The following is a 15,257-nucleotide window of genomic DNA, read 5'->3' on the forward strand; positions in this document are numbered from 1 at the left end:
AAAAATATGTGCATTGGGATCTCAAATGAAGATTGTGTATGCCAAATTTTGTACATTTTCACTGTGTCCATTGTTACAATTCTACTTGTTCAAAGTAGAAGCTATTCTATTGTATGGTCTAGATTTATGTTTGGTAAACATCGATTCCATACTTGACCAAATTCAAGGACAATTATGGAAGACCACATTAAGAATGCCAAACACACTGCCTAATTGTGCTTTGCGACAAGAGCTAGGTCTATCTGCCAGATATCACTGTACCAGTTATCTAATTTCGGAAAGATGTTATTTCCGCCAGAAAATTTGCTTTACGAGGAATTTCTTATCATACTTAATAGTGGGTAGCTTTCTCCAATTCTGTGGCCATCATGCTTGATGAATTTGGACTAAAAAAAAAAAGCGACTTGGAATATCGCTCTGTGTATGTAAAAAAACTGCTTTTTGAGCATGATTGGCTAAACACCATAAATGAGATGCATACGAAGAAATCCATACTCAGAAGCATCTATTTTTGCGACAGCAAGAATTCCTCGTAGAGCATATTTGCTGACATTTCCTTCTAATAAATACAGAGATTTATACTTAAGATTCAAGCTCAATCAACTACACACTTTAGAGAAAACAGCGAGTTCGGAAAAGGGTCTTTCCTCTGATAAAAATGTGCTATGTCGATTCTACTGTGATGGTGCACAAAGGGAAACCCTAAAGCACCGAACAATTTTTTGCAGCTTTTTTTAAGTTTCCCGTTATACATTATTTGGTCTTAATTTACTTGGCACCTCACAAGAGTCCAGGGAATGGTGTTGGAAGATTTTTATGTGGGGATTCTCATGTAAATCAATTTTGGCATTAACTAAATTTCTTGACATGCTGGTGAATGAATTAGACAAAAAACACGCACAACTGAAAATGTAAGGAAAGTGTGTTCTATTAATTATCTTTAAATTACTGACTAAACCAAATCTTTGAACGGTAACAATTCAATATATGGAATTTTAGAATAAGATTTGGATGAATTACAAGGAGAAATAACTGTTTGAAATATATGTTTGATGATTATGTATTGAAACCTTCTATGTTTTTAATTTTTGTAATGATGATGAGGTTCTAAAAGTTTGTTAATCAAAACTAATAAACAACTTTTAATAAAAAAATAAAAAATCCCCACACAGTGGAAAGTCTTTGACTGGCAAACTATTGAAAACATAAGGGAAGTGAACACCACATCAACAGAGAGAGAGAAAAGGAATTGTGAAGTGGCAAGAGTCAACCCGGCAGAGGGATGCCAACAAAGAGGGGCGAAGTCTAAAGTCCCAAAGAATCAATGTGCCTCATTACAAGTCCGGCGGTAACGCTGCCAATGCTACCGGCGGGTTGCGGCCGAACTTGCGATATTTACCGGCACCTGGCTTGCCGGTAACACTGGGGGATTACAACCCCGGTGTTCCAGGAAGTCAGGTGCCTGTAAATGGTAAATCCACATTCATTCCTATTTGAGTCCCACAGGACTCAATGGGAATGGGAACCACAGAAGCACCGGCACTGTTAATAGCGGTGCCGGTACATCCGTGAAACTCTGCGGGTGGGTGCCATTCCACCCGCCAGGTAGGACCCTGGTGGGCGGGACGGCACATGCCCGCGGAGTCGTACTGTGCCGAGTGGCAACAGTGCAGGTAGGTTTACCAGCACTGTTGTTACCGGACCAGCACATTTGTAATGAGGCCCAATGTGTTGACAAAAGTGAACCCGACAGAGGGATGTACATGATGAACTATTTAAAAAGACATTAAGACACCACAAGATAAGCCATAGAGAACCCGACGGTGGGAGACCGAGATTCAAGATGGGTCTGCACCCAGAACAGGGGGACCCAAGGGTGAAAAAACCCTCACCCCACAGGGAAGAACGGTTAAAGTGGTCAGACAGGAGTCAAGCAAAAGCCTCTGTACTGTCAAAAGTCATTGACGGCAAACCAGTGAAAGCTACAGGAGACTAATCCAGTTTGATGAAAGAAAGGAGAAAGAACTGTGCGGGTGACAAGAGTGAACCCAATAGAGGGATGTTAACAGACATTAGACTTGTGATTGCAACAGGTACAAGGATACAAGGATACCGAATAGAAGCTAACAGTCGAGAGGGTCTGAGCCCGGCAGAGGGGTATCCAGGGGTGTAGAATCAAACACCCCATTCACAATTGGAAAGGAAGTTTTTGTTTGTTATTGTGGACCCTCGAAGGAAAGAGAATTGGCCATTGAGGCTCCTAATAAGCTACGAACTGAACTGTTTTGTGCTGGGGAAGCTCGAGAAGTGTGCTGTGCTCAAAGGTCCCACCTTATCCTGTGCTCAAAACGTGGGGAAGTGAGACCATGACTACTGCATCCTGACATATTATTTGTGAACACTTATTTCTTTCTTATGAATTGTATCCCACACTCTTTTGTATGTAGTTGTAAGGTTTGGCAATAGGATTTTTTGTATGGTCCCTTTTTGATTTGACAAGACACCACAAGGACTGCTTTATTTTCCATTTGATGGTCGAAGCTTGCTCCCATCTTAGATTTAGGTTTAGATTAGGCGTTCATCTCACCCACCTTTACAGTTTAATAAACACCCTTGAACTGTAATCACTTGTGTCTGTCTTTACTGTTGACACCAGGAGTACCTTACAGTAGTGAGAGAATGATCAGGAGAGTGGAAGTCAGGGGAAATACTGCTTAAGATGCATATTGAAGGTATATGATGTGTAGGTGTCAAAAAAGAAAGGATCCCAGGTGGGTGGATTATCCTCGGAGGGATATAATGTGGTAGAAGGGGGCGCTGGTACGTTCACAGAGAATCTGAGTGAAGAAGAAGGGAGGGGTGAAGAGGCGGCTGAAAATACCCCTCAAGTAGAAGGTATATGGGCAGGGAGCAGGTTGAGGAATAGGGCTGCCCGGATGGCATTGTTAAAAAGAAGACGAGGTGTTGTGAAGAAGGGTGTGGGAAGTCGGCAAAAATGCAGATTCCCCTCATACATAAGGGGGAAGGGAGGACACAGTACGTGCCTTGCCCCCAAATGGATCATAATAATTTAATTAAGGCCCTCTTACAGCTCACAGCAGGGGCGAGTAAGTGGATATACAAGTACGAAAAACAAATGACTGGGGTGCCCCTAGCAATAGGGGATCTTAAAAGCCTGTTGGTTGATGTAATTGGGGATCAGACTGGAGATGTATGGGTTAAGGCTGGATACCCGGGAGTAACCTTGGGGACGATGCGCATCATTCAATGGAGTTAGAACATTGGTATGGGACGTACTACACAGGGCCTTTCTGGATACTTACGATTTACATTCTTTGATGTAGTACACCATGGGTGAGGATGAGGACCCAGTTGAATGTATTCTTAAAATGCAAGAGAAGTGGAGAGGGAGACAGGAGGGCCGTGGGATCAATCGATACTATTCTTCCATTTTATCGTAAAGAGGGTTTTGTCGAAGGAAGTGCAGAAGGCACTAGATAAGATTGTGGGTAATGTAGCGAAGGGATGGCCAGAAATACTGATTATAATAGTGCATCATTGTAAAAGGATTAAGGAGCTGGAAAGGGAAACAGCGCAAAGGTATCAGGGAGACGAAGCGAAGTTGGTGGAGAAGAAATTGGCAAAGGTGGCAGTTCAGGTGTCTAGGCCGGCGCCAGTACAGGTGGAAGGAACAGAGAGCACTCAGCAAGTTGTGAGTGCCACTATCGCAGCGCTCTGGGCGGAAGGGGGACAAGGACAGTGGGGGGGGCAACAGTACACCGGCCCACAGTGGCAGCAAGGTGGGCCACAGCAAGGAAGAGGGGGATTTCGAGGAGCAAGAGGAGGAGGGTTTGGACCCAGGGGAGGTGGGTTCAGACAGTCACAATGTTGGAATTGTTTAAGTTGGGGGCATTTCGCAAGGGAATGCAGGAGCAGGTCTGCAATGGGGTATAATTATGGGCCACAGCAACAGGGCCAAGGGCCCCAAGGACTAGGGTACCAGCAACAGGGTCAAGGGTATCAGAACCAGGAGTATCCACGGGGGAAATATCAAACTTATAATCAACAACCCCAAGCACTGGACACACAAGTGTGACACTGTAACGCTCACCTGATTCTCGCAGAGGCGCCGGTCTTGACTGGGCGACTACCGTATCTTCAAAGGTGATGTGTAGCACCCGGTTGGCTCTTTGGGCTGGACCTCTGTGCACTGTATGCCTGACGTGTAGAGTAAGATGTCTGCAGATAGAAAATATGGGGTTAATGAACTGGGGTTATTGGGGTGTCCCTATCTCTTTCCTCTTCTCCTCTCCTGTAGACCCCCAAAGGTTAACGCTCTCACCTTAGGTAAGTGAATGCCGAGCTCTCCATCTGCCTCGGGGCAGGGTGCTGTAACCAGTTTCTTCACTGGATAGGTAGCGCAGGCCTCTTGACTTCAGAGGACTGCTGTCCGTCGTTTACTGCACGAACGGTAAGTTTCGAGTCATTCAAATGTCTTTAAAGTCTTTAGTAATGATGTCTCTTGTTTTGCAGGGTTCCGGCGATGGCGGATGACGGGCTGAAGTGAGTTGAAGATGGAGCCCGTGTGATGAATAGAAGCGCCTGGAAGCACGTAAGTAAGCGCTTGTTGCCTGCTTCACGATGCGCTCTAACTGTCTTTTTATTTTGCAGGTACGAGTTCGGAGCGGCTGCAGGGTGCCGGAATACCCACTGGATTAGATGTGGAAAGGAGTAATGGCACGTGAGTATTAAAGTTCCCCAATGTCTTTAAACGCACCTTGTTTTGTCTTTCAGATGCGGGATGCAGCGCCGAAGACCTCCGGAGCGTGCGAAGAGTTGGTAAGCTTTTGTCTTTCAGATGCCGGAATGCAGTGTGAAGACCTCCGGAGCGCACGAAGAGTAGGTAAGCCTTTGCCTTTCAGATGCCGGAATGCTAACCTGTTCTTTCTTGTCTTTATAGGTGTTGCTGAAGACTGGATTCAGAATGGTAAGCCTTTTCCCTTAGGCCCAGGACCGGATGCAGAAGACACGATGAGCGTCCTGCTGCAGAGGTTGCAGAATAACGCAAAGCAAGATTCATCCACCGGGTGTGGTTTAAATAGCCTCCTGTAGTGCTTAGGTGTCTCCTTCCACAGCCACGCCTAGGTAAGAAAAGAGTTCCTGGTAAGAAAAGAGTTCCTGCCTTCCAGAAGAGTTCCAGTGTTCTGAATCTAGGGAGTGGCTCCAGCCCCACCCAACAGGAAAAGTAGTTCCAAACAGAAGAGGATTAGAGGCTCAACTGGCAGGCAAGTAAGCAGCATGGTCTGCTGCAGGTAAATCCACCCAAGCATTATGAGCCCGGCGCTTCCAGCACTGGGACTGGGCATATTTATGAGCCTGGTGCCACTGGCGCCAGGACTGGGTCCAAAAGGTCCCAATTGGGACTGGTTGGCACTCGTAACCTGGGTTATGGATCTGCTTCCAAGGGAGTTGGGAAAACCCCGACCTTTTGGAAGCAGAGATCATGACAGACACCTGCTGCAGAAACAGCAGGTAATTGTTGCCCGGGTAATTAGGGCACCAGGTGGGACTGCTGCTCCCTTTGAGGGATCAGCACTAGTAGGAGGTAACCCCTTCTCGTTCCCTGGAACGAGTACATATTCCGATTAGGACAATCCACCGAGAGCACCCGCGTGTCCGGTCCTGTCAACAACTATCCACCCTGAAGAGGATCCTTTGGTGGGGGCGGAGATAGGAAATAAGCAATTCATATTTATGGTGGACTCTGGTGCAACTAAATCATGTATCATGGAACAAAACTTTCCACTATCAGGAAAATATCTTGATGTGCAGGGATTCTCTGGGGCTATTTCCAAGGTTCCATGCACTAATGAGTTGGACGTAAAGGTGGGAGGGAAGGTAGTACGGGCACCCTTACTATATTCCGAGAGTTCCCCAGTCAATTTACTAGGAAGAGACCTGTTAATATGACTATATCCTTCACAGGTCATAGAGTAGTCTGCTCCACGCCTGGGATGTGTGCTGCCCGGGCGATGTTGAGAATCCACACGATGACAAGGGAGGTGGTAGTCCACGGGATTCCTTTAGACACCAACATGTTTATCTGTGGTATCACGGTGCTTGTGAAGGCGGTGCCGCAGATTGCCAAGCAATGCTGGCGAGTGCCCACTGATTTTATTTTTCGCCCTGTTGTGTCGTCCGAGGTGGTGGCAGGAACGATACTATCTCTGGACCTACAGGGGTTGTTAGTTTCGGATAGAAGGATCGTCCTATTAGCAATTGACAGGCACGGGTGTGAGTAGCGCACAGTGCTCTGTGTAGACCCAACAGTGCAGCTGAAAATGGTGACGGATGACGAACTGCTCAAGAATAACGACAGAGAGGGGGAAATAATAACTGGAGATTTGCATCCCATGTGACATACTGATACAGTATCGAAGTGTGCAGTGCCCTAAAATGGCCGCAGTAACTCTATCCCCATTTTTCAATGAAGATTTACAGCACGTGCCCTCATAGTTGTGGACTACAAATCCACATGATGTAGGGTTATTGAAAGATGCAACACCTGTGCGTATAACCCTGAAGCCAGGTGCAGTGTTGCCCAGGGTAAGACATTATCCAGCCTATCCGGCAAAAGAGGCGCAAGAGGGCATTAGAAAAACCATACAAGCCCCACTGGACCAGGGGATTATCGTGCCATCTACTTCCCCGTGCAATACAGAAATATATCTGGTTAAGAAATCAACAGGGGCAATTGGAGCATGATACAGGACTTGCACCCCCAAATGATGTGGTACAGAAAGAGTTTCCAGTAGACCCAAATCCTGTGAGAATTTTATGTAGCATCCACAAGGAAGCCCCATATTTCTATGCAGTGGACTTGAAAAATGCATTATTCTCGATTCCACTCCATCCGGAGTCGAGGTATCTTACAGCATTTACGCAGGGTCAGATGAGGTTCAAGCACAATAGAGTACCTCAAGGGTACTGCTATGCGGACGATACCCAGCTCGTTTTCAGGCTATCCTCGGCCTCCTCCTCTCCTTCCCTCATCTCTGACCGTCTGTCTGCTATCCAGGAATGGTGTGCCGCCAATGACCTCTGCCTTAATGCCAGTAAGACTGAAATTCTACTCATCGGCACACCCACTCCCTCCTTCCCTGCAGCTCTCTGGCCAGCCTCTCTTGGCCCTCTTCCTGCTCCTACCTGCAAGGCAGAAAAACTCACGGTCATCTTCGACTCCACACTCTCCTTCTCTCCTCATATATCTGACGTCTCTAAGAAGTCACACTACCAGCTGCACCTCCTCAGAGGTATTCTTCCCTTCCTCTCCTTTCCCCAGAAGCTCACTGTCTCCCGAGCCCTGGTACTCTCGAAGCTGGACTACTGTAACATCCTCTATCTTAATCTGCCTGCCTCCACTCTCCGCCCTCTGCAACTCATCCAGAACAGGACTGCAAGACTTGTCCTTGGCCTCAAGCCCAGGGACTGCATCTCTCCAGGACTGAAATCTCTACACTGGCTCCCAGTGGCTGCGAGGATTAAGTTCAAAACCCTCTGCATTGTCCACAAGGCCTTCTGGGGCCTGGGGCCTAAATACCTTGAACTCTCTCTTCCTAAATATCTTCCTTCCCGAGCCCTTTGCCCATCCGTCTCCAACTCCCTCAGGGTCAGCCGCTTCTCGAAGCAACGAGCTGGGGTAGATCTCTCTCCGCGGCAGGGGCCTCCCTCTGGAACAGCCTTCCTGCCTCCCTGAAACTTGAGGAGAACCATCTCCGGTTCCGGTAGCACTTCAAAACCTTCCTCTTTGCGTCTGCTTTCTCTCTCCCTCTCCCCTGCTAAATTCTTCACTGAAACTGCAACTGGGCCACTCTCTCCGACCTCGGTCCTTGGCCCAGCCACTCTCCACTTGCACTGCCTCCCTGGCAACCCCTTGCACTGCGGGACTGTCTCTGTATCCCTACAGCCCCCCCTCCCCAGCACTGGTCTGCACTTACCTTGCACTTGCCACCAGCTGGCCCTATTATTTATTTTTTATTCTACTTACCCTGTACTGCACTTCCCCCTCCCCTTCCCCTTGCACTTTTCCCTCCCCCCCTACCCCTGCACCTGCGCGATCTAAATGACACCTGGACTAGTAGGATCGTTGTCTGTCTTCCCCTTGTTCCCCCTCCCTGCCTCGTCGCGCCTTGAAACCCTTGTGTATAGGCGCGTTACAAATGCCATATCATATCATATTACTGTGAGAGCCCAAGTATATTTAACAGAATACTGCATGCCGATCTTGGGAAGATTCAGGTGCCTAGCACGATTATCCAGTAAGTGGACGATCTGCTAGTGTGTAGTGATAGTGAACAGCATTGCCGGAGAGACTCCATTGCACTCCTGAAATTGTTGGCCTGTAACGGGTACAAGGTTGAAAAGGCTAAACTACGACATTGCAAGCAGGAAGTAATCTATTTGGGGCAGTTCATATCAGAAAATGGGAAAAGGATATTTCCTGACAGGGCAGCGTTGGTACATGCCACCCCCAGACCTGCCTCAGTTAAAGGGATGCAGATGTTTCGGGCCTGTGTAACTACTTCAGGGCCTGGATTCTGGATTACCGCATACACAAGGCCACTTTTACAGGCCCCGAGGGAAGCACAAAGGACCACAAGTTGCAGTGGACAGCAGGAATAATCAAACAATTGGACGACTTAAACATTTTATTAGTTGGGCACTTGTACTGGCCACCCTGGATTACACACGGGAATTCTATTTTTTTCACATTCTGATGGTCATCTCATGACAACAGTGTTGACACAAAAAAGCACTATGGGCCACAAGTCATTGGCCTATTATAGTGGCAATCTGGATGCAGTGATTCAATGGCAGTTTGCGTGCGAACAAGCATAGTAGCTGCTGCCTTTGCTATAGAGAACATTTCTACGATTGTGATGGTGTGTTCAGTAATGTATGTGGAGCATTCTTTGTTTACCATTTTAGAAAGATCGAAATCTACCCGGACTACAGAGAGGTCACCGACATATGAGATCGTTATCTGTAAACCTCATATTCATGTAGCTAGGTGTAAGACTCTGGCTGCCTTTTTATGCCTACCACAGAGGACCAGACAGCACACGATTTTGCCACATATGAGGGGAAGGAGGACGATATCCCCAAAGCAAGGGAGTGTGCGCTGATGGAGGGCGAGATACTTTTTGTTGAAGGGTCATCCACATTTGACCAGGAGGATGGGCAGAGACAGATAGGGGCAGCAGTGGTACGACTTGAGAGAAGGAAGTACAAGACGGTGGTCATGAAAAGGTTACCAACACTATTCTGCACAAGCGGCAGAACTCGTGGCGCTCATCAAAGCGCCGAGAGCGTCACGTGAGTGCCATGTCACAATATATTCTGACTCAGCATATGTTACCAGAACAGTGCACGCCTGTTTCTCCCGTTGGAAGAGGAGGGGTTTTCGGAGGGCGGATGGGTCCCCAGTGCAGCATGCAGCGCTATTAGAGGTGCTGAAAGAAGCATTATCTCAGCCAGCTGTTGTGGCGGTCGATAAGTGTGCCGCCCATACTTACAGGACAGATGAAATCTCAAGGGGAAATGCAGCCACCGATGCGGCAGCTAAAACGGCGCTGTACCAGTACAATTCAGTATTTACTGAGTACGTTGTGACTGCCTCACCGACAAACGAGCGTCCAGTGCCTTAAACTGCATTGCCCATCTCCCCAAGTATCGAGTTACAAGTTAGGGCTCCTGAGAGGGAGAAGGAGTTGTAGTTACGCAGAGGGTGTAAGAAATCCCTGACTGACCAGTCAGATCTCTTGCCTCCATAACTCCAGTTATGGAGGCAAGAGATCTCTGGGAAGATAGTGATGCCCCAGGAGCTGCTAGCAGTGGCATTTGAACAATTGCACTACCCGTCTCACAACAAAAGGCGGCAGACATACAGGAGGACTGGTTCATGCCAAATATCCAGGAGAGCATCACAGATATGGTTGTCCACTGCACCACATGTCAATGTTTTAGTACAGGGATGACACTACGAACGTTATGGGCATGTTGCCCCACCCTACTGGGCCGTTCCATGAATTATACATTGATGACGCTGGTATGGGTGAGCTTTGTAATGGATCTAGGTACCTCATTGTATTGGTCTGCCCTTTCTTAAGGTGGGTGGAAGCAGGGCCGTGTGTACATCCGGATGCCAAGTGTGCTGCAAGGATTTTGCTGCGGGAGGTTTTCCTGCACTGGGGTGTGTGCGAGGTCTTGAGATCAGACAATGGCACACATTTTATCAATGCGTTATTCCAACACATCACAGCACTACTTGGCATCAAGCATCGGATGTGTTCAAATTGCCTGTGCGAAGGGCTTCTGATGCACATAGGACTGCAGCAGTGTTAGGAGAGGAATTCAGGGAAAATTTGACAACATTAACTCTGGCGATTAAATGTGTCTCCCGACAGATTACACCTCCTAGGATTGTGACTACAGAGACGCTTGATGCTGCACGAACAACAGGGACAGATCCTAAACATTTAACAGCTAGACCAATGCTGCCAGGGGATTACCTCTATGTGCACAATTGTGTGTGCCTGTTGGAACAATCCTTGGTTCCAAGGACTGTATGAGGTGGTGTTTTGTACCCCCCTCACAGAGAAAGTTAAGGAGTTGCGCTTCTGGATTCACCTCTCCGACATTTGTAGGGCACCTCCATCACCAGTTGTCTTAAAACCGAGGTAACAGTATCTGTACCCAGAGTAACTTACCGGCCTGTCCAGAGGAGACATGGGTGTGGGGGCATGTCCAAGTGGCAGGCCAAAGTCAGCTGCTTGCTCTGCATTTTTTCATCTTCTCAGGAGCGCTTTTTTCCCTCTCTCTCTCTCCGTTTCTTTTTTGTTTTGTATAGTGTACATCTCGTATGCCTCTCCCTTGTTCATTGTCTTTTGTGTCTTTGCTTCTATTGCAAGAAATAAGAGGATGGACAGAAGCAATGTACATCATTTGTTAAGTAGGGACCTGAGGCATAGAGACGTGAATGAGAGATTGAGAACATATATCTATTATTGTGGGTCAGCGATTGCTGGAGGATTGTGTGCAATATTGCTAGTACTACTGGGAGTGTATAGGAAGTAGAGAACAAGTTGTTTACAATAAGTAGGGGATTGTCTGCCACTATGGAAAGGTATAATGGTATCTCTGACAGTATCACGAAAGAGGCTATCCTTGAGAATGTGTATAGAAGAAGGAAAAGAGAAGTACGATGAAAGTATGGCACTTATCAAGGGTTCATTTTTGATGTGTTTGAGGCTATTCATCACCGCAAATTCTCTAATTCATGGGACTCTGATTTGAGTGATGTGGCGAGAACTGCTGTGAATGGGTCGGTTATGTGTGTTCACTCATTCTGCACGCTCAGTGGCTCCATGGTGTTAGTACTTCAAGCAGTCCCATATAGATGCCCAATACCTGGTTCATCTTGCGCTATGCGGAATAAAAGGAACATTCCAGGCACACAGTGTGGAACTGCAAATGGTGGGCCCAGATTTTGTACAAATGCACAGAAGACCCGAGAAACATCAAGTGTGTGGAGTTAACCTATCTGATGGTGAAAGGGCAGAGGTATGTCAATAACAACAGGCAGGACAGCTCACAACCTTGCTTGGCAGAAGGACTGGTAACATATAGCAAGGAAAGAATAGCACACATATAGCAAGGAAAGAATAGCACGAGTGGTCGACTTCTGTGTGTAAATCTGGACAGACCATATCACAAAGTTGACGTCGATTGCAACAATGGAAAAGCCGGTGCAAGTGCACAAAGAAGAGGAATATAGACTCTGTTTCAATAGCAAGGGAACAGTCTTTGTCGGCACAAACAAACATAGTAAGAAAACACTCTTGATCATAGACATGAAGAAAGGAACAGCAGCACTGATGGATTACTACTGGATATGTGGCCAACAAGCTTACTTGCACCTCCCAGAGTCATGAAGGGCCTGTTATTCGCTGGCCACATTGCATTCAGCGCTATTAGTAATCCCAGAAGAACACCTGAAGGGGGAGTGCTGCCTGGAGGGGGGCCAACGTGTTTCCCCACTGTTTACACTGAAGATAAGTGCTTGGTGCCCACACAAGAGCCCCACATCCAGCTAGGGAAAGGGCAGTTCCAACAACCACAAAGGATGAAAAGATTGAACTATATTTCTAAAGGCTCTTCCACATTACTTGCTGAAATCCCAGAAGAATACAGGGTTATTAGTTCAGCAGAATCTGTTTTCGCATCTTTACTCTTGCCGGGAGTGCAGACTGCAGCTAAGGCCAAATGGCTGCAGATAGTGAGGTGGGAACTAGTCCAGCTCGCCAAGGACACAGAGAATGGGTTCAACATGATCAAGGTTGAGTTGCAGGCATTAAGATTTATGACAATGCTGAATCGATATGTGCTGGATATGTTAACAGCAACGGAGGGGGGGTTTGCAAAGCATTTCGCGACGCCTGTTACATGTTCGTACCTCCAGAAGACACAGAAAATGCATCGTTATCCCACATCGTTGCAGCTGTCCATGGCCTGGGTGGTCAAATGAAGGAGGGAAGAATTCAGGACAGTGATTGGCTGACAATGACATTTAACTGGGCACCATTGTGGCTAGGAGCAATCGTGAAGATGTTAATGCTTATCATTGTGATCATCCTGGTCATTTTCTGCACTTGTCAGCTGGTTCTTCAATGCTGTGCCATGATGTTATCAATTGCTATGATGAAGGACAGGAGGGCAATGCAGGAATTGGTGTCTTTGACTTGCTATGATGCAGGACAGGAGGGAAATGCAGGAATTGGTGTCTTTGACTTGCTATGATGCAGGACAGGAGGGAAATGCAAGAATTGGTGTCATTGACTTACTATGATGCAGGACAGGAGGGCAAGGCGGGAATTGGTGTCATTGACTCACTATGATGCAGCACAGGAGGGAAATGCAATAATTGGTGTCTTTGACTTGCTATGATGCAGGACAGGAGGGAAATGCAAGAATTGGTGTCATTGACTTACTATGATGCAGGACGGGAGGGCAAGGCGGGAATTGGTGTCATTGACTCACTATGATGCAGCACAGGAGGGAAATGCAAGAATTGGTGTCATTGACTTGCTATGATGCATGACAGGAGGAAAATGCAAGAATTGGTGTCATTGACTTGCTATGATGCAGGCCAGGAAGTTAATGCAGGAATTGCAGAGCAGTCATAGAGAACCAATGTTCCTTTGCATCTGTGATTGTAAAGATCATGTTGAACAAACGTTGAGCTATGGGATTATACTGACACTTGCTGTGGGAGTGTGTGGAAAGGTCTGGGTACAATATATAATGGAGCGCCCTTTTAATAATGCAGAGACCTACTTATTATTGAAATAGTATATAATAAAGTATGTTGGTGACATTCGGCCATTGCAGGTCTTCGAGGCTACAGCATGGAGCATGCTGAAAATTATGAGCTATAGAGGTCCTTAGTTAATGGAGCAGTCAAACTACAATTCCCAGAATGCAAAGCATTATTTGGTAAAATGCGCGGGTTGACTGAAGGTGGGCCTCATGGTGCAATTGGCAAAAACCATGGCTGCAGTCCACAAGAAAAGACAAGCGATGGAGGGGGATATGCCCCAGAAGCAACTCACCTCATCTGCCCCCGGGCCTGGCATGTCTCCCCAGGGGTCAAGGATCACCTTTACTCTAATGATATCTTTCAGGACACCAGGAACTCCCCCACTGGGCGGAGGTGAGGGGCCTCAAAGACAACAACAAAGCCCTATTCCCAGAGGCGATGAGTGGGGTCCCACCGTGCACTGCGGCTGCGCAGAACGAGGCGCAACTACACAGCGGCTGCGCAGAGTGAGGCGTCCCCGCATTGCGGCTGCGTAGAATGAGGGGCGTCTTCACAGCGGCTGCGCAGAGCGATGCGTCCCTGCACTGCGGCTGCGCAGAGCGAGGCGTCCACGCATTGCGGCTGCGTCGAATAAGGGGTGTCTTTACAGCGGCTGCGCAGAGCGATGCGTCCCTGCACTGCGGCTGCGCAGAGCGAGGCGCGTCTTCACAGCGCAGGTGGCGACACCGGGGGGAGGGCAAATCCCGGGGGCTGGCCCACTCCTCACCAGGGCCGCCTGCGCTAAGCATCAGCTTGGAGGAGGCGGACAAGACGCCAACAAAAGCCTCACGTTTAATAGTAAAAACAATAGAGCTCTTGTGCGCATGCCAAATTAATGCCTTCGGGATGAAAACCATGCGAATGCGCATTGTCATAGGGAGGTTCACCCTTTTCTTGTGCAAAGGCCCAATTGCTCTGTGTAGTGCTTACGTATTTTTCCCCCAACGTATCGCTGCGCGTGCTCTCATGCGCATTGATGGGTTTCTTCTCGTTCTGATGCAGCAGTGGCGATCAGGTTACCTCTGCGCATGCTCAGCGGTAGGACGCATCTTATGCTTGGCTTGCAGCTGTTTCAGCAGCACCTTCGCTCTGCTCATCCGGAGGCCACGAGCCTGTCCTGCGCATGCTCATGGGGGTGGACTGGGCGTGTAGACATGCGCAGTAGGTCCTGGTAGTACAGCTCCTGGTAGTACTCTGAACAGCTCCTCTTTTCACACCTTCCCAGTTACTGAAGGTTGTTCGGCAAATGTAAGGCCTGGAGGGCTGGATCCATGTCGTGTTTTCAGGTTACCCCCATATCTGGGCTGAAGCATGTGCAGTCTTTCAGGTGGGCTAGGGCCCGCTGTCCAGGCACTGCTATCAGAGGGCCCCACAAGGCACCAATATCTGTCTCAACTGCTGAACAGCTTCCATGTATAAAGCTTGCGTGAGGCGACATCTGCATGAGGCAACAGTGTCGCCAGCCTCCCAACCTCCTGTGGCTCTCTAAAGGACACCCATTCGCAGGGGCCCATCAGATGCTGCTGGCCCTTTAATCACTGCTCATTTAACCCCTTCAGTGCCAAGGACGAGATATCTCATCCTTGACATTACCTCTGTAGTGCCAAAGACGAGATAGCTCGTCATTTTTAGCACTCTGTTTTGAGCGATCCCGCAAAGCAGGGATCGCTCAAAACTGTAATCCAACCCCCGGGCTATGTGAGGGGGAGGATCCCCTTACTGCCAGGGGGCTGGATTACCTTCAGTTTCACATCAGTGTGGGAATCTCCCCTTTCCAATGACACCATCACCAAAAAAATTGTGAAATTCAGCTGTCGGAAAAGACTTGGAGTTAGGGGTG

General features: G+C 47.9%; 1 protein-coding gene across 1 annotated transcript in view; it reads right to left on the reverse strand.

Moving 5' to 3' along the window:
- LOC138489511 (zinc finger protein 182-like) overlaps positions 1-13,864 on the reverse strand; it is a 376,372-nt gene extending 362,508 nt beyond the window's left edge. The window contains exon 1 of the mRNA XM_069617253.1: positions 13,671-13,864. Coding sequence (XP_069473354.1) covers positions 13,671-13,694 — 24 coding nt within the window. The 5' untranslated portion in view covers positions 13,695-13,864. The remainder of the gene's footprint in view (positions 1-13,670) is intronic.
- Positions 13,865-15,257: the final 1,393 nt, after the last annotated feature.

The sequence above is a fragment of the Ambystoma mexicanum genome, chromosome 9, assembly GCF_040938575.1.
Source record: "Ambystoma mexicanum isolate Mex_15411 chromosome 9, UKY_AmexF1_1, whole genome shotgun sequence".
Taxonomy (NCBI): domain Eukaryota; kingdom Metazoa; phylum Chordata; class Amphibia; order Caudata; family Ambystomatidae; genus Ambystoma; species Ambystoma mexicanum.